This window comes from Gymnoscopelus microlampas (genome assembly GCF_963454915.1).
Source record: "Gymnoscopelus microlampas genome assembly, chromosome: 2".
NCBI classification, from domain to species: Eukaryota; Metazoa; Chordata; class Actinopteri; order Myctophiformes; family Myctophidae; genus Gymnoscopelus; species Gymnoscopelus microlampas.
Genome location: NC_139939.1, coordinates 40,901,869 through 40,922,392, shown reverse-complemented (window position 1 = coordinate 40,922,392; position 20,524 = coordinate 40,901,869). Strand labels below are relative to the sequence as shown.

The window sequence follows — 20,524 nt, the reverse complement described above, 5'->3', positions numbered from 1 at the left end:
TTTTAATCAAACAATGAAAATGAGCCCTGATAAAACATAATTACAATTTGTACAACGTTCTGTTTCCATAGGCTGTAACATTATTATTTAAGTATGAAAATAATATTCTGTTAAGTTGAATGTACATTCTCTCTCTATGTAATATAAATACATTAACCTAATAATCTTCAAAGGTATCAATAAAGTTTACGTTCTGTTTTATTTCACCTTACTTTACTTAAAAACAATATCATAGCATAAGATTATCTATAACTTTTAAGATTTGGTCTAAGGCAGATTCCTTTGTCAGATCCCTTGCATTAACAGCAGGGTCTGTTTTGCATAGAAACGTTCCATTCTGAAGGCTTTGATTTGGAACACAGCAGCTTTGACGTTTACAGTATGATGCTTTAACAATGTATAGCTTTAGCACCTTTACATTACAATATTACAACATTATTTCCCATGGTACGGCTTTGAAATTGCTTACGTCACATGAACTACAGTTTTACAGAGGGTTGCTGTGTTTGATTCAATTAACATACAATCTGAACTACACTGGCTGCTTCTAGCTTTGATATTAGTCAGGAAGGTTACAGTCAAGTTATTGTAAAAAAAAAAGAAGTAGAAACAAACAAACAAACAAACAAACAAACAAACAAAAACAGACAAAGAAAATAGACACTGACTGATTATTATTCAAATTCATAGATTAGGCCTTCAGTGTGTTTAATGATGAACTGATGAATTGGATCAATAGGGTGATGTGTGTCTGCTGGAGCCTGAAACAGCAGGATTTGTTTTTGTTTTCCGTCTTTATTTCAAGCATTGTTTTTAGTACATTGTGCCATTAATACTATACATGAATTTCTTGATGTTGTTCTCAATCCAATCACTGAAGGATGATACACGGGTGAACACGGAAGGTTTCTTGTCTTTGATACAGCCCTGAGCACCAAAGCTGACGATACCATGGACCTCCCAGGTTGTTTTGCTTCCAGGGGAATGGCAGGCAAACGGCCCACCAGAGTCACCCTGAAGGAGGGGAAGGTCGGGCGAAAGACGAAGAAGGGACATTTACTTTATAAGTGAGGAAATAAAGTGGTGAAAATATGTTTGAACTGTTGTGATCTGATTTGATTTGTCAAAGTCCATTCAGGTCATTTCTGGTGCTCAATTAGGAAATAGTAATATTAGTAATAGTAAAAGAAAATGTTCTTGTTGGTATGTGTAGAAAGAAACCTGCTCAAGAAGCTGCACTTGTCATGTCATTGTTTGTTCCAGAGCCATAACACAACCCTACTGCAGAGGCCTTTTTATTTAATTTAGTGAATCTTAATTTTAAGTTAAAGTGACTTGGTGCAAAAGTGTGATCTTCCCCCGTCACAAATCTCTACTTGGAATTTGGCTCATTATATCAAACAAATGCATTTGGTTCCCTGCCCAATTATGTCTGCAAGCTTGGCCATCATTGGCTACCAAAGCTGACCTCACACAAACAAACACTTTTCGTGGCATTACGTAAAAGGCAACCAAAATGGTAGATGCCAGTACACTTATATAATAGCATGCGACAAAAGCCTCCACAGGGAAGACCCGGTTCAATTAGCAGACCAAGTAGAGTGCTTTCTTTTGTGTGCTCTCGTACCCACAAACAATACTGTTCCTTCAGTAGCAGTGAACTTGATCCAACTTCTCTTGCAATATGTCTATCTGGAAATGTTGTTTCTCTCTAAAGGTAGAGATCACAGTCTCCTTTTGTACCCTTTATCATTATTATGTATTAGTTATTAGAAAGTAATTACCGGATTGTTGTTAGTAATTACAGTTTTTTTTTTTTTTACTACATTAAAAAGTAAAACACGCCCCACTAAGTCTCTCCACAATGCTCTTTACCCGCTCCTATCCATTGAACAGGGTTTGTGAATGGATCCTCTTACCTGGCAGGCTGACTTCAGCTCGTCTGGAGATTCATAGCCGGCACAGATCATAGAGGGCCTGAGGGTGTCCCACCAGTAGGCAGGCTTACTGCAGGTTTGGAAGTCAACGACAGGCAGGGCTGCCTGGTTTAACTGTTCTGACACCTTGGGGAACAGGCTCCCTAAATGGGGCGATTGGAAAGAGAAGTGGTCATGTTTGTAACCAGGCTATGTAAGGCAGGCTTCAGAAACACGGGCAACTCCAATATCGACACAAAAGTGATACACAGTACACGAAAGGCAAACAGAACAGATGTCCTGAACAAGGGTACAGCTTCCTGCTTTGAAATTGAATCAAAATAGGAAGAGAGTTCAAGTGACAGTTCATATGAATGGCCTGTAGTTTCGCTGTTTTACCCCTGCTGGTGTCAGAAAGAATTTATCTTAATGCAAGCGGTTGGGTTTTTGACGAACTTTAGACTTGATTTTCTTACCTTAATAAACATTGTCATAAATACTATATGCTTCCAGTCGCGAGTTTAAAGTCTCCTTTCAATCATCATGATATGCGTTTTGGTAAATTATGGTACCATTTATTTTAAAATTGACGATAAAGTAGAGCTTGCACAAAAACAAATTTCACCCACTGTTTTACACCTGTAAACCTGTGATGTGGCAATAACATTCTGAATCTGAAGCATGCAGCCCAGACAGTCGTCATGTAGACTCATGGCTCTTTTAGCTTACAAAGGGTAACCCAGAACCTTACATAACCTGAAACTTAAATAAAGTACCAAAAAAAGCAAAAATTGCAGGGACTTAAAAGAGAGCTAGATCGTCTCCCTCTCTACCTTTCTCGTCTCCCCAGCCGGTGACATAGCAGGGGGTCCCAGCAGGCATCAAGGCCTCAGGTGTGGGCAGGCAGACGGGGCTTATCTCCTGGGTCATGGTGACCGGCTTGGCCAGGTGCACCAGGGCGATGTCGTTGGTGATGTCCGTTTTGTCCTGCTCATAGACAAAGCCCTCATGGCGAATGATGCCATCGACGTCGAAGCAGGCCTCTGCAGAGGGAACGTCCATGGACGAATTCATGTGGTGCTTACCCAGGCACATGCGCCAGTATCCGGGGTCGTTCAGAGGCCTAGGAGGAAGGGGTAGAATAACCATAATAAACCTGATTTGTAGCACACTTTTGGTGAATGTAGCTCTATGTGATTCAATAGCAACAACTCAACTTTATTTGTAAAGCCCCTACCACTTTCAACCTGGCATCCCTATTTTAGGTGAAATTTTCCCTGAAAAACATGAAAAACTGCCGATCAACAAGCTCACAATGCGCCCGCTACAATGCGTTGTGAGCTTGTAGATCAGCTACGCATATTATCACCACACGACACTATAATGCAACAAAGTATCACAGCGCTGTTACAATCTCCAGTGAAAGACTGGCTAGCGAGGCTATGCTGTCTCAAAGGGCTTTACAGGCCCACATTTAAGCAAGGGAAACAAACACACCGGGGGACACTTGGACAGAAAAGGGTGGAAATTAAAAGTTATTATATCAATATTTTACAGTGGAGAACACATGCCAGTAGCCAGTGTTGTTGTTGTGAAGCCAAGGGAGGTGGGGTTGGGGGTGGATGTAGGGCTATTTTGTCTGCTTTAATGGATACTGTATTGGAAAAAGAGGTAAAATGTGAGGATGACACTCCGTTAGTGTTAGGGCTAGCATGTTAGGGGTTAGCATGATGATTTATGTTTTTCACTAACAAACAATCAAGTCAATTGGCTGATATACACAGAGTTAGCCAGGTGCCCTAGCCTATTACTCTCCACTGCAAGTTAAAAAGGAATATCCTAAAAATGCTGTTCAGAGGAGGGCTGCATTTTAAAGGGGTGTGCACTCTCTCACCCTACATTTTCCATTTACACTTGAGCCATTTAGCCAATGCTTGTGATGACTACAAACACAACTGACATTTAGGCCTACATTTTAAGGCTGATGTTCTTAGCCAGAGTGCCTACAGTACAAACACAACCATGAATGGGCTTTATCCACACTACTCCGGCGTCTTCAAACCCCTGAAGCGGAGACTTTTCAAAACACTGCTGATCCCATGTTGTTTTGAAAACTCCGGCATTGCATTTCAGTTTTGACAGGGGCGCATTTTCCGACCTTTTATTTAATAGGTACAGTGCTGAGAGAGACAGGCAACACAGAGCAAGAGCAGGGGAGTGACATGAAGCAAATGGTTCGGCCGGCCGGGAATTGAACCAGTGACTTGTTGTCAGGCATTAGATCTCTGTTTGGTTTTCACGTCCCTATCACCTTACCCTTTTCCGGAAGAAAACGAACATCATCAGCCATGACCATCGGTAGTTAATTCAACATCAATCACTAATTACAGGCTCACAGACGTTACTGATCTTGGTGTCTGTGCTAGTTGTTGTTGCACAGTTAAATGTAGCAATTTATAATGCTACTACTGCGTAGGGCGCAAGCTATTATTGAGGTACAATTCCCGTGTCCAGCAGCGTTATGGGTGAGGTCGGGGAGAACAAGTGCCTGCTGGGATAATTGTATTAACTAGATGTTCAGGCCACTACACAGCTTTCACATCTAGATTTTCAAACCACAACGAAAGACTATGTCAGACAATTGACCACAACCTCAAACTGGGGTAACTAGGGTTTCCCAACCCCCTGAGTATGACATAAGAGCAAATTGGCCACCATGTGAATATGGTCAATCCTCCCTCTCTATCTTTCCCTACCCTCTCTATCCCTCTCTCTGTCCCTTTCCTTTCACTGTTCCCTCTGTTTGGTTTTCTGCCAAGCATGTCATCCCATCTTACTTACACCATAAAGCAGTGAGCAGCAGTAAGAATCCATTCCTCGTGAATCAAGGAACCTCCACATCCATGCATGTAAGGAAACGGACTCCCTGGAGAAGCCTGGTGGAGAGGGAGAGAAAACTATCAATGTACAATAATGCACACACACGGCCTGGGCCGCAGTGTGGCGGTCCAGGCACCCTAGGCTGCAATGCCAGCCTGACAGCGTGTCGCGGGTTCGACTCCCGTTCCCGACGACCTTTGCTGCGTGTCACCCCCCCATCTCTCTCCCCATTTCCATATTTCCATATCTTAATAATGCACACACACCTGTATGCAAGACAAGTAGGCATTAAACACATGAAGAATATCAACATTAACATCATGCTCATATATGCAAGCAGGCAGGAAGGCAAGCGCGCACAAGCACACAAGCACACACACACACACACACACACACACACACACACACGCATGCTGGGAATACCTGCATGGAGACCTGCCAAGGCCAGGAGTGGGGCACAGCCTCTACTCCGTTCACAACCCTGAGAGTGTCATTTTTAGGTGGGATAGCCGGGGTGCCACAGTCCTCTGGCCAGCCTGTGAACAGAGAGCTCACATTAACACTTCCTCTGAATGACATGCCATCTCCTAGTCCGTTTATTCTGCAAAAAACTCTGAAGCAAAGAGTGAAAAGATGGCAATAACACAGTGTAACTAGGGAAAAAACCGTTGTAGAGTTGTAGGCCAAAACGTAAAGTGGGCTGTTATAGCGCCACCATGAGGTCGAATGGTGTGATTATTTTTTAAATAATTTCGGACTAAATTATGAACCTCCCCTCCAAATCTGGTAACTCTAGCTCTTACGGTTTCTGAGAAAAAAATACTTTTTTCCATTAAAGTGGATGGGGACATTTAATGCACTAATAAATCAATATCAATACAACTATGCAACCAATCTCTTAGCAAAATACAAGCGCACGATTCCCGGTGAGGCCGGTCATTTTGACATATGGCACTAAATTGGGAAAAATAAACTGTGGGAGGAGATGCGGTTTGAAATAAAGTTCAAACCGCGTGCGAAGATAACTATAGTCTGGTTGCCCTGTTAGGGCAACCACACTAATAAACATATCTGAAAAACAAACAATGTACAATGTGCAAGAAATAAATAAACAAAACACTTGCAACTAACTCTGCTGCAATGAGCTTTTTAATTGTACATATAATTGTATAATTGTAAACAAAAATGTGGACAAGAGCAAAAATGACTAACTCTGCTGCAATTAGGAAACGGAAATGACATATCAAAACAGCCCTCCTAACAAAGATAAAATCCTATGACTAAGATGGGTGTGTCATACTCACTGATGGTGATATTGTCCCAGGGGTTAGGGGGCAGAGGGGGCAGAGTAGGGACTACATTGGCATCCGTGGTCCAGTAACCACGGAAACCCTTCTGCTGATTGTCTCCGTTGCTGAGGAAACGGACAACGGCGGTGTTGCCCAGAACGTTAACCTGAGGGGGCGGGGAGAAGCCGCAGAATCTACCTGTAATGGCAGCCAATGTGGATAAGTTACCAGTTGTGCAAGTGAATTGGCTATGACATTATCTGCAGATGACATGGTTCATTTGTAATTAAATGCTGCAATAAGACACGGAAATAAAGGGAACCAGGCTTTACTCCGAATGAGATGCAAAAAGCCTGGGTCTTTAAGTAAATAAATGAATAGTTGTTCTCTTTGCATGAAAACAACTCAAGTATCACAAAGAAAGATGTCATGTACTGTAGAACAAACCTTGGGAGACCATGCCAGCTCCATTGAAGATTTCGACATAATCCACACAGTTACCCAGCATGTTGACAGCCTGCACCTCAAAGTGAGTGAAAACTACACTGATGTTTTTGGCCCCGGGAATGGTGATGCGCCAGGTGCACACAGACTGGGCTGGGTAATCATTGGGCCAGTTAGGGGAGATGATCTCTCCTTGTTCAGTGCTAAAGCTGCCTCCACAAGGTGCTGTGCAGGTGGACAAGACAAAAGCGGGAAAGCCAAGTCTGGTCATTTATATTTGGCAATGATTTGTGAAGTACCGTAGTATCTTCAAAAATAATTTGCAGAAAACTGTGAAAGTGTTTGCCTATAATGACATTCGCAAAATAAGGGTTAAAACCATTAAAGTCTACCATACCAGCCCTGCCAAAACAAAATTTTAAAACAAAATGTGGACACCAGGGAGTTAATGTGCTTATTAAGGACTGAAGTGGTCACCTTACCCTCAGATGGTGACACTGCCTTCCAGGTAGCTATGAAGCCTGTGTCCACTACTCTGTCGTTGGAGGAAAAGCGGACGTGCAGCATCTCGCCATCGCTCACCAGCTCCCTTGGGGGTGTTGTGTGGCTGCAGTAGGTGCCTGGAGGGGAGATAGTTTAAACATGGAATACTGCAATGCAGGATTCTGCTCAGCCTCTCAAGAAATCACCTGTACATTTTGCCCTGTTAACCAGAGCGTATTTTCGAGCCACGCTGCATAAACTCTGAAATGCATTAAACTATATCTCAGTTTAGTCTATCGTTTAAGCTTTACTGCAGTTTTATTTTGTGTCTTCGTTTTCGTACTGTCTTGCCGATACTTCTTGTTATAATACCTGGCGGAGCGTTTCTGCTGTGAAGACTTTTAACAACTTATGTTTCACGCTGTAAAGCACAACCATAAAGTGTGGAATTCATCTGCATTAAGCCCAATTCATTCCAACTTCGCCGCACGATGGTGTCACGTGCCAAAAATAGCAGACCAAAAGCTCTCAACGCGTCGATTCAGCATCCGCAGTTACCTTTATTATGCCTGAGGATTTATCATGGCTGAGGATAAAATGCTGTATATCACAGTGGTCCATTGATATACAGGTTCACAGCTAAGCCTGTCAGTGTGTATGTACTGTACTGTATTGTAATGTCCTTCACAGTACGCTGACCCGACAATGACTCTGGAATGCCATTTAGACTTAATCATAGGCGTCTGTTGCAATCACCGTGGAGTGTGCAGGGGAAGAGATATGGCCATGAGAATAGAATGTCTGAATCGACTGACCCAGAAAATTAACCAGCAGCTGAGAAGGAAAATGGAGGTCATTATGTACACATACTGTACTCTGCATAAAGACATGTGCACACGTGGTACACGTCTGCTCACATGCACGTGCACACACACATACAGTACAGTATCATCCTCAAGTGATTATTTGTAGCCATGCACATCCTCATGTGCACACATGTTTGCACGAGTAAGCACGCACGCACGCACACGCACACGCACACACACACACACACACACACACACACACACACACACACACACACAGATAATGACATTCACACAGATAATGACATTCACAAAAGGCTTCATACCTAGAGAGCCTGTTGTGTCATGAAGGGTGACTTTGTCGCTGAGGCACATCTGGCTCTCCTCCAGGGAGAAGTTGTGGAATTGCAGGTGGACCACTTTGCCAGTGGGTGCTTGGATGTTCCACTGGCAGTTGGCTTTGTTGCTGTAGCTGCCAGGGTAACCCATGGAGGACAGGGTGCCCTCTGTACCGGTCAAGTCTTTTGGCCCACCACAGCCAGATGCTAAAGAGAGAGAAGAATGGAGGAGAAAGGACATACAGTGTCATATACGTGGTAATAATATTACCACGTCTACATATTACATGTATTATGTACATATTATGAAGATTCATTCATATGGATTCACCACAGACAGATGGGGAAGCATGACAACATAGGATGGTGGTATTTTTCCTCGCAGCATGCACTCCACCTGCATGGCGTGCACTGCACCTGCATGGAGGGTAAACCCCATGTCCGCTGTAAGACAACCTCAACTGGTGAGTTTAGGTCGGTGTAGAGTAGATTAAGAACAAGTTGGAAACGTACTGTGTTCAATGTACATGTCCCTGCGGACGACGTTCTCAATCCAGGGGACGTAGGCAGAGGAGCGAGTAAACACAGAGGGTTTCTTGTTCATAATGCAGCCGATGGGGCCAAAACTAGTGATGCCGTGCACCTCCCAGGGGCCACCCGCAGTATCCTGACACACCAGAGGGCCACCTGAGTCTCCCTGTTTCACAAAATGGCAAAGGTTACAATGTCATCAGCATGTTTTTGATATGAAATATGATAATGATGTAGTGTTTTCAGCCATCTTTTGAAATGCCAGCTACTGTACCATTTCCTTCACCAGGGTAGCTCATCAGTGACAGTAATGTTAATCTATTTATTAAATTTAAGTGGTGATCATTAATTGTGTCCAATTTGTTAATTGTACCCTAAGGCCTGGGCTCATACGCTGCCCCTCCGTGTATCAGCCTGAGGGTACAGTAACTCTGGGTTGCATTGTTTACGCCAGTGTTTACCTGGCAGACTGACGAGAGCTCATCAGGCAGGGTGTAGCCACAGCAAATCATGGAGGTTTTAACCTGGAACCACCACCAGTCTGCCCTCTTACAGGTGTCATACGGCACCACAGGCAAGGCCACCTGGTTCAGGGCCTCTGCCACTTTAGCATTCATTGAATCACCTGGTTAGCAGAGAAGAAACAAACAGAATGGGTTTGGAATTCATGTATGGACACTCCAGTCATGTGCCATGGAGGGCCATATGTAGTGTTTATTCCATTTCAGGACTACACCTGGTGAGGTCAGTAACCACTTTCAACCTGGCGTCTCTATTTTGGGCATGTCATTATATGCGGAAAAATTGTTCAAATCTTTCTATACATTTTAAGCAATTGTGAAAATGGCTGATCTACAAGCTTCACAGTGTGAGCTTGTAGTTCGACTATTGTCACTACTAATGCACGATACTGTCATATGACTACGGTAAGTATAAAGTTGGGCTTAAGAGGATACTTGGTACATCTTCAACAACTCATGTGGGAACTAATTGGTGAAATAATTTAGTTAGTATGGGGTTGGGATGAAACCGTCACACAGTGCATACAGTTGGCTCTCCATGGCACAAGTACTGGAGGAAATAGTACAACACTGGAAGTAGTTACACCTTTGTTCCAGCAGAGAGCGCGCAAGCTGTTCCAGTGGAATCTGAAGGAATATTTTAAGCCAAAAGGTCTATTCAAATTTGGCTGTGAAGTGTGTGCTCCTGATACTACACATGTACAGTATGTATTTTTTTAAATGACATAATGCAATGACATTTGAAGCAGATCAACAGCAAAAATAGATTGAGATCATGTCAAATGTGCATTGCAACATGTAGCTGCTTCCCTTTCTAGACAATTCGTTTTTTTTGCACAATTTCTTACCCATGTTGTCAAGACCTTGTGGTATGTTATATTACACATGTATATGCTTTATTGTATTTTATTTAAATTAAAATAATGAAAACAAAATAACAAGTACCAGTTTCATCTCCCCATCCCGAGGCGTAACATTTCTTTCCCCCTGGTAGGACCTCCTCCACGGAAGGTAAGCAGGCGAAAGAGATCTCATTGGTGGGAGTCACTTCCCCGTCCAACCTGATCAGAGCGATGTCAAACTCCACGGTGGGGATGGTGGGGTACTTGAAGCCCTCATGGCGGTAGATTCCTGTCACGTTGAAGCAGCGTTCGCTGGGCTCCGTGTAGGTCAGGTTGTGTTTGCCAAGGCACATGTGCCAGCGTTGCAGCTCATCTGCGTAGCTGGGAAGGAAGGGGGGCAGGGGGGAATAGGTTAATCGATACTGATACCGCACCATGCACGGCAAATGGACACAATTATTGGGCTGTTCTAAAAAAGATTTTTAAGGTCAATATGAGCTGACATAGCATACTATTATGTGTTGTGAGGAAAATAGATTTCTCTTTTTAAAAAGGGGATTGAGCAGTTCATTCCCCTGAGAGGTTTTCAACTGGAAGGCTGAGAGTGAGATAGCAGAAGAGAGAGGCCTCTGGCAGTATTCATTTCAAGGATAGAGACGTGCATATGTGCATCGAAAGACCCATTTGACCACCACAGACTGGGCACAGCATATACTGAATGAATTTTCACTGTATATAAAATTCGATCTGGCTTTCAGACCTGTGCTGCATGTTCTGCTACACTGTCCTATCAAATACTATCAACAAAAAGGCCAAAAGCTAATGTAATACATAGGTTCTGCATTTCCATTGTTTTCTGGTAATGTCGTCTCTCGGGATCATGCATTGATCCAAATTTCCCAGTGGAGATGATAAAGCCAGGTCCTTGCATCCCCCAATAAGACACTGTGCACACAGTCTCTACACAGCATCAGTATGGCTCTAGTCATACTGTGGTCCATTAGCCAAGTCTGGGGATTCATCTCTAACATGGTTTCCCTCTGTTACCATAGAAAGCCTTCAGTAAAACTTTTTTTAGAGGTCTTAAACACTATGCCATCACAGAACATCAAACTTAACTCATTTAACTTTCTGTTATGTGCACGGTATGTGAAAATGACAAGACAGAAAACTTACTTTATGAAGCAGTGAGCTGCTGTAAGGACCCAGTTCTTGTGTATGAGAGTTCCACCACAGGTATGGAAGAATGTGGGTTCTGGACGGCTAGCTGGCCAGACCTGAAACGCACGTGCGCGCACACACACACACACACACACACACACACACACACACACACACACACACACACACACACACACACACACACACACACACACACACACACACACACACACACACACACACACACACACACACACACACACACACACACACACACACACCACATATTGTAGCAAGGATGAGGGAGTGGGAGATCATTGTCATTAAAGATGATATATTTGCTCTGAAGGAACTCATTTCATTTTATCACTGAGTGTCGGTACTGTAATTACAGAACCGAAAGGTCTGCATAACAGTTGCTGCTCTGCCACTTACTGTGCAAAACACGTTTCGACCACATATTTGGTCTCCGTGAGTTGAGTTAATTACATTGACCCAAAGACCTTTATTATACCACATAACATGAAATATCCCCAAAAAGGGTTCCATATACACCCAATGCAGATAATCTATGCATGTACCTGTATGTAACATATCCCACAAATCAATTCTAGTCCAACAGTTTACAAATGAGAAAGTACATAGAAATCACCAAAAGGTCTCACCAGTCCAGCATATATTTACCAAGTCAGTATCTAGACCAAGTCTTAGTCCTCATTAAGGATTCCAGGTTGCAGTGTATGGAGGGTGAATACAATTTGTTATCTCCCACCCACATTTAACCACCCACACACTGGGAAATAAAATAAAAATAAAAGGAACTATGACATGTTCAGCTACAAATGTACATACTGTACATGCAAGTGGATATACATATGATATCATGTGATATGCATGCTCAAATGTGATATATACAGGCTCAAATTCCATTGAAAGCATTGCATATGTTAAAGTATGCTCTTCCAACTGGAAGAGTATACAAACTAGCAGGGCCCTAATTACTGGTATCAGTGAACACTGATCCAACATTATGACAAAAAAAAAGTCCAAAAGCCCAGAAGCCACACTCTTCAATAAAATGTGATATACAGTATTGATATATTATTAGACAGTATCAATGAATGAGTTAAACTTCCTGATGAAAATTAAATGTATCCTGTGAGAAATGAGATTCCTGACTCTAAACTTTATCAAGACTTGATCATTGGCAACATTGTTGTTGGGTTCTTCTACATGATGAGTTTGAGTTGTATGAGCTCTGTTTGTTCGGTTTGATAGTGGGGTAACTCACCTGCATGGACACCTGCCAGGGCCAAGAGTGAGGTTTGGCTGGCTCTCCATTCACGATGCGAGTGTTAACGACTGGAGGAACAGCTGGTCTCCCACATGTGGGCCACTCTAGAGAAGGTAAGGCAGAATGCAACTTATGTATCATCATTGCTTGTGAGTGTGTGTGTGCTCATGTGTGTGCGTTCATGTGTGTATGCAAACACAGTATATTAAGTGTGTGTGTGTGTGTGTGTGTGTGTGTGTGTGTGTGTGTGTGTGTGTGTGTGTGTGTGTGTGTGTGTGTGTGTGTGTGTGTGTCTCAGGAGATAGAGACAACAGGTGGCAGTTTACTAGGGTAGCATGATATACTGTAGGCCAGATAAGATAGCAAACAGCTGGTGAATACGTGCTCACACACACACACACACACACACACACACACACACACACACACACACACACACACACACACACACACACACACACACACACACACACACACACACACACACACACACACACACGCTAGATTTGTACAATAGTCCCAGTGATTTGGGCAACACAAATATTGTGTTAATATGTTATTGCATTTTTTGTGTCTTAACATTTTCAACAACAATGGGCACTCTAAATGAAATAATTAAAAGAACATTTTACTGGTATGTCAATACTGCTATGATTATTAATGTAGCATTACATTTCAAATGATTCAATTATAAACAGCTGATGGTGCAGCTCTATTGTATGATTAGAAGAACTACTTTTAAAAACAAGTTGGGGTCCCATTTAAAATTTTACCCAGCAAGCCAACTATGGCTCATCTCCCAGACAGAAAAACCCTCTTCTAGGGCCAAATGGATTAATCTTCAACAAATACAGACTTTGTGCTGGTATCCAAGGTATTTATCCCTATTAGAATGTGTTCCCCCTCCTATATAATGTATTGTATTGAGGAGGTAGTCATTCTGACAGACATACAAAATGAGTCATACATCTAGACACATATGCAGTGCTATACTGTATATCGGAAGGGAAACACATTATGACAGGGATAAGTATCTTGGTAACTTGCCAGAATACCGGTCCTAATTCAAACGAGATTTCATGGCCATCTAGTCTGTGATAGTTCTTGATGGCCCACTTGAATGTGTATTTATGTATTTTGACTGTTACTGTTATTCTATGGATATAAAAAATAACATCAATTGAACCATTTGAATAATGAATAGCCATTATCCAAGGCAAACTCAATGTGGAAATGTATTTCCTGTATAAGCCTGCTGTTCAGCACCGTAGCAGAAAAGATGCATGCGAGACACTGTCGTTGCAGTGATGCTGCTGCCATGCTGAGGCGATGCTTCCAATGTGTTCAACAGCAGCACTACGCTCATGTCCTCTCTATAATCTCTTCAATCTTTCTTTCTCTTTTATCCATCTCTTCCCTGCTCTGGGCAGAAGGCTGGGTTGAAAAATAAAAACACTCAGCAGCAGCAGAGTTCATCTATAAAACTATTTTGGCCAATTCTCTTGGCAGGGGCCCCTGGGCCAGCTGGACCCCATTACTGGGTAAAGAATGGGATTGAGGTGACAGTCGGCCAGCAGGGAAGGTGTGCTCTCAGCACATCAAATCAACTTGTTGTTTCAAACACATCTACTGTACACACAGCAAGCAGAGGGGATATGATGACACTATGATGAAGGAGAGGAGGCTAGACCTCTCTGTTTCGCTGTGTGATTTCATTTCACGCTGCATCTTCAAGCTAAATCTTGTGCCCTCGTGGCCAATGACTTTGCAGTCACATTTCAGGTCCTATTTCAGATTTTGGACACACAATAAAATATGTATCTAAGTATCCCATATGTGGTTATCACCACCATGTGAGCTAAGCTACAAGCGATATGAAATATTGCACAGGTAATGTTGCTAACACAGAAGGCTTACCTATGGGGATGTCGTCCCAGGGGTTGGGTGGGGTTGGCGGCTCAGTGGGGGCTGGCTGGTCAGGGTCTGTGTTCCAGTAGGCCCTGAAACCTTTGGCCTCTGTGAAAAAGTCTGCATGGAAACGCATCACCAGCCTGTTGCCCTGGGTCTCTATGGGTGCAGGAAGAGTAGTACCACAGAATGGACCTGTAGATGAGATTAAAAGAAAAACAGAAGTATAATACTGTATGGTTAGGGCATAATATATTAGGGCATAATATACTGTGCTTAATTTACGAAAAGAGATGTACTGTACAGTTAAACGACGCAATTGCTTTTCTAAGATGATGTAATTTCATACAGTATAATTTTGTTAGTTTATGTATATTTTCTCTTCTCCACATTAGCACTATTTGTGTTGGAAGAGAATCAACAGAAACTGTGAATGATTTATTCTGTTGTTCAGTGGTTAGTTTGTTCTGCTGTTTCCTTTTCTGCTGTTATGTCAAGGTTAATACCTTTGTCACTATGGTTTATCACATTGTAACAATTATCATGTGTCAGGAGATGAACCTGTTGTTCTCCTGACTCATTTCTTGGGGTCCTGGCTAGTGATTGTGAAATGAATAGAAGGCACATGCTGATGAATAAATACAGGTTTTCAATTTGGATAAATATAGGTGGATGTATTTTTCCATCTTTAAAGTTTCTTAACTACTTAAAGTCATATACTTTGTACGATTAGACGACAATTGGTCTTTGACATAAATAAGTTAGAAAAATCTTGGAAATAGCTTGACAATAATGACAGGGCCAAAATAGGGATGTCAAGTTGAAAGTGGTTAATAATTGAGAGACAGGAATAATTTAAGTCATTTTCATAATTAATCAATACAGTAATTCTGCACCACGTCTTACCATGCTTTTTCATGAGCAGGCCATCCTGGGTTCGAATTTCAAAGATCATGACATTATCGTAACATTTGGAGGTCAGGATGTCTTTTCCTTCCAGGTCAAAGTGAGTGAAGTTCAGGGTGATGTTCTTCCCAACGGGAACCGCAATGTTCCACATGCATTCTGCGTTGCCCTTGTAGTTCATTGGCCAGTTCTGGGACTTTATGACTCCGTTTTCTGCAGTAGTGGACATGCCACAGCCCTGGATCTCTGAAATGGTGACAGAGAGAAGGACCTTGAGCAAGGCACTAAACTCCTCTAGTGAAGACGCTCAGTGGCAACTGGCAAGCAGTATAAAGTTCAATTTATACTTCACCATACAATGGTGTTGCGGACTGTAAAATAGCAGATCTATAAGCTCACAACGTGTTGCATCCATGACGCATTGTGCAGCTTATAAATCGGCTATTTTCTGTACGCCATCGTACAATGGAGCATAAATTAGACAAAAGGCTGTGGTTGTACTGACAAGTTCATGGGTGTGAATGTGTGTAAACGAGTATGCATGAAGCCCTGGATAAGACAAACAGAAATTTAAATGAGAAAAACTGATAGGTAGGCAGGTAAAAACATGCAAATATAGACATACAGAGACAGGGAGACAGAAAGGGAGACATCATTGTGTGTTTGAGTGTCTGCGTAAGTTGTGTTTCCGTCCATGTCAGTCTATCTGTGTGTGTGTGTGTGTGTGTGTGTGTGTGTGTGTGTGTGTGTGTGTGTGTGTGTGTGTGTGTGTGTGTGTGTGTGTGTGTGTGTGTGTGTGTGTGTGTGTGTGTGTGTGTGTGTGTGTGGTGTGCATGCTTGCGTGAGTGTGCACAGTATCACAACAAATATGCCAGAAACGTACCTAAATTAATGTCCAGGAATGTACTGTATATCTCTATGATATTAGTGCAGATGACTTGCAGGGTCTGAAACTTTGCCAAAAGGGGTGTTGGGGGGTATTAGTGTGTCTTAATGCAGAAGCAAGTGTGAGTGGAAGTGCGGAACATAAGGCAACGGGTTCAGCTCATGGCCCATTTGCTCCATGAGTAGATTCTGGAGAGGACCACTGCTGGCTCCATAACTCAATGGCAAAATGTATTTTTAATGGATCCATTTAGCTTCATATTCATAGAGCTTAAACATTTTGGATGAGTTGATTTTCCCATGAGCAGCACCAGTGTCACGCGTCACATAATTATCTGCTACCTGCTGGCATTCCATATTCTGCAATTGAATTAGAAATGCTTAGAAATGCTTTCACGAAAACACCTTTGAAGATGCACTATTAGATCCTGCACTCAAGCTTATATATAAGATTGACTTTCATGTGAAGGACAACTCCTCAACTCCATAAATTGGGATTATGTAGAAAACATGCATTATTACACAGAAAGTTACGATGCTTGCTTGAAGGTATATGATTATGAACTGTATGCAGAGCAGGAAAGAGGGGATCCAAATATCGAATGACACCTCTATTATTTTGATGGTGTGGCTGAGCTGTCCACAACAGTGTATTTCTGGACAAACAACCAAGGTCATGTGAATGTGGCATTCAAACCCATGACCTCACAACGAGGTCTATGGTTAGTGCATGTGCACTGACAACCGGGTTCTCAACGTCGGGTCCCGGGACCACAAAGGGGTCGAAATGGATCCTTACGGGTTTATTTGGTTCCATTTGTACACACTCAAGAGTTAAAATAACACTGAGAATGTTACAGTGTAGTTTGGTGTTCCAAAACACTAATTGGACCCATGGTGGGCCCTAGACCAGACGTTGAGACACAGTGCAGTGAATGCGCTAACATGACACCAGCCTGCCATCTCAGGCGTTATCAGAGTGAGGTGCAGCGAGGTGCAGCAATTCTCGTTCCAAGTGGAACCTGAAGTGCTCCTCTTTGCTGATAATGGAGATTAGGATCTGTCCTTTATCTCACCATGTACCCTGACCTGGGCTTAAGAGCTCACATCGACTGTTTCTGACCTGACCAGAACAGATATGGAGACGAGGGGAGTGAAATGATTTATGGGCAGTTATTAGACGACACTGAGCTGACTCATCGGCATCTTCCTCAGGTGTGAGGGTGCTTATGTGTGTGCGCGTGTGTGTGCGCGCGTGTATGTTTGTTTTCCTGTTTGCACACATAGAGGAACTTACTGTAGATGTGTGTGTGTGCTTTCCTGTTTGTTTGTGTGCGTGCGTGCCTGTGGCTGCATGTGTGTGCGTGTGTGTCAGGTGTGAGTACCTGCGATGTCCTCTGGATAAACAGCCTCCCATTCGGCATAGAAGCCCCGGTCTGCAAGACGGCTGTCCGACTGGAAACTGACCGACAGCAAGTCAGTAGAACTCACCACCACAGGAGGAAGAATGTAACCACAGTGAGTACCTACGGGGGGGGGGGGGGGGGGATATCTTTTATATATATATAGATATATTTTATCCAAATTTCACGCAAATCGGTACACATGATCTCATGTGATCATCAAGACGGATTGTTTTATTTTTCATATACCATCCTGATTGGCTAAGATTGACATCTAAAGTTTGCAGGAGTGGCCCATTTTTTAACAAAATGCCGCAAATCATGAAGGCAGCGTCCGCGAAACTTTGCACACCCTTTCAACATTGCAACTACTAGCGCCACCAGGAGGCCAATTTTTGATATTATTGCTACAAATGTTGTACAAACATCACGCAAATCTGTACATGTTATCTCTTTAGTCAAGTGATCAAGACGGATCCGTCCGATTTTCCACATTCCAGGCTGATTCCGTACATTGCTAGCGCACACTAATGTAATGACCATTAATAATGTAATGATGTAATGATGTATATATGAACATGTCCCAATCTCCCTGTGTTCTAGGGAGAGTGAATGCTTCTCTCTGTCTCCGTCTCTCTCCGTCTCTAGCTGTCTCTCTCTTTTGTTCCGTCCCTCCATGTCATTCTGTCTCTCTCTCTCTCTATCTCTCTCTCTCTCGGTCTGTCTCTCTGTCCCTCTCTCTCTCTCTCTCTGTCTCTCTGCCTCATTGCTTCATATTGGCGAGCTCAGCAGCAGATAAAGTTATATCAGCTCCTCTGCAGCCTCTGAAGTGAATAATAAGGAGTGGTAATTTACAGTGTGCTGACTACCTCCACTAAAGAGAGATCTTAATCACCAGCTCTGTAGCTGATACACACGCGCGCACACACACACACACACACACACACACACACACACACACACACACACACACACACACACACACACACACACACACACACACACACACACACACACACACACACACACACACACACACACACACACACACACACACACACACACACACACACAATACGTGTACAATACCAATGTGCTAAACAGGCAAAAGACACATTCAGACAATTTTAGTCAGATAATTGAGTTAGTGAATGGCAAACTGACCCATGAGAAAAACAGCTTCACACATGGCTCACCTAGTGCCTTGTAGATATCTGAGATAATCAGCTTGTCTTCTGCACACTGTCCAGCCTCTCCTGTGATGGACATGTCAGTGATCTGCAGCTTCACCAGGAGGCCCTTGGGCACCCGGATCTTCCAGGAGCAACGCAGGTGTGCTGGGTACGCATTTGGAAATCCAAGAGACTGTATCACTCCCTTTCTCCCGTAGATTGTTCCTGGACCACCACAGCCAGAATCTGTCAAATGGGCACAGTGCATGTTTTTATGAACTGTTGAAGGGCACCCGTTCAGATCTGTTGCAGTACCCTGATTGGCAACAAAGACATCTGAGAATATCACTAGTGGCTTTAACCACCACAGACTACAGGGTTGATGTGGTTAACTCAAAGAGACCAAACCAAGGTCTCCACTTGCATTCATTCTTGTTTTGGAGCCATCACCTTGGTACTGTGCCTACTGTATGCAAGGAGAAACTGTGCAAGGAAGCATGGCCTTTATGAAAGCTGCTTCACAAGGCCCTTGTTTGGTGAGAACAAGCAGCTCATTGATTATGCGATTTACTGTGCGCAAACTATGAGGGACACCCTGTTGTAAAAAAATCTATTTACTTTAGGCATGAGTCTAAATCTCGGATTAAATCACTGGAAGTCGGAAGTTAGTAGAAAAATGCTCAAGATGAATTAGACTCAATAATGTCAATATTTCTGTAGCTCTGGGCTGAGAAGAGATCAATTTTATAGAGAGCTCACATTCAACTGCAATCAAGATAGAGGACCCCCCAACACACACACACGCGCACACACACACACACACACACACACACACACACACACACACACACACACACACACACACACACACACACACACACACACACACACACACACACACACACACACACACACACACACACACACACGTTTGTTAACAGTACAGGTAGTACAGTCAAATCAGAAAAGTAGAACCCCAGAAATAAAAAACCTACCTATTGGTGTTGTTGTGGGACCCGGTGTGGTGGTTGTAGGCTGGGGGGTTGTGGGTCTTGGTGTAGGGGGAAGAGGTGTCGTGGGTCTTGGTGTAGAGGGACGTGGTGTTGTGGGTCTTGGTGTTGTGGGGACGATGACAGGAGGAAGGCTGGTTTTGGTATAGGTGGCACTGAATCCTTTGGAGGTCAATGTATTGTCACTTTTGAAACGGAACACCATGGTGTTGCCAGAGGATTCCAGGGGTGTTGGGAGCTTACCACCACAGAATTTGCCTGTAAAATATTATCATTAAAACCTTTCTGATCTTAAAGCTGAAATCCAAAATATTTATGTCCTGCCTGGGATTCAGATTTGAAGATGGAAAGTCTGTTTGGGAAGGGGAGATATGACACTTTGAGATTTATGCAAAAGGCTTACCTCTTGTCAACAAAGTAGTTGTCCTGCATTGCTCAATAAGAGCAGGGAGACTATCTCCAACCACTGTTGTGTTAGTTATGTTTTAACATACTCTACCATACACATAGCTTATGGATTGTAGTCTTATCAGATGATTGCTATTTGCGCTCTTTGCACAGTCCTGTCCTGACCACATGGTCCCCCTGCTGTGACCTATGATCAAATCTGTGCTGCAAAGTAAAAGTGTTAATTTAACCACTTTCAACCTGGCTTCCTTATTTTGTAAATTCTTACAAGCTTACACATTCTGAGCTGCGCTATAGAGAGCTTATCTGGGTCATCCTTTTAGCATT

The 20,524-nt window shown here is 43.0% G+C and overlaps 1 protein-coding gene across 1 annotated transcript; it reads right to left on the bottom strand.

Annotated features, from left to right (window-relative positions):
- Positions 1 to 813: 813 nt before the first annotated feature.
- Positions 814 to 19,047, bottom strand: LOC311055230 (ovochymase-2-like; the record flags this gene model as incomplete). The annotated part of the gene is made up of 18 exons (XM_084071353.1): positions 814 to 1,014; positions 1,920 to 2,080; positions 2,750 to 3,039; positions 4,758 to 4,852; positions 5,220 to 5,332; positions 6,101 to 6,283; positions 6,533 to 6,754; positions 7,012 to 7,149; positions 8,145 to 8,363; positions 8,670 to 8,853; positions 9,149 to 9,312; positions 10,154 to 10,431; positions 11,227 to 11,327; positions 12,503 to 12,609; positions 14,423 to 14,608; positions 15,320 to 15,565; positions 17,590 to 17,730; positions 18,804 to 19,047. The coding sequence occupies 18 exons, from the start codon at positions 19,045 to 19,047 to the stop codon at positions 814 to 816; spliced, it is 3,273 nt and encodes a 1,090-aa protein (XP_083927479.1).
- Between the last annotated feature and the right edge of the window lie 1,477 nt (positions 19,048 to 20,524).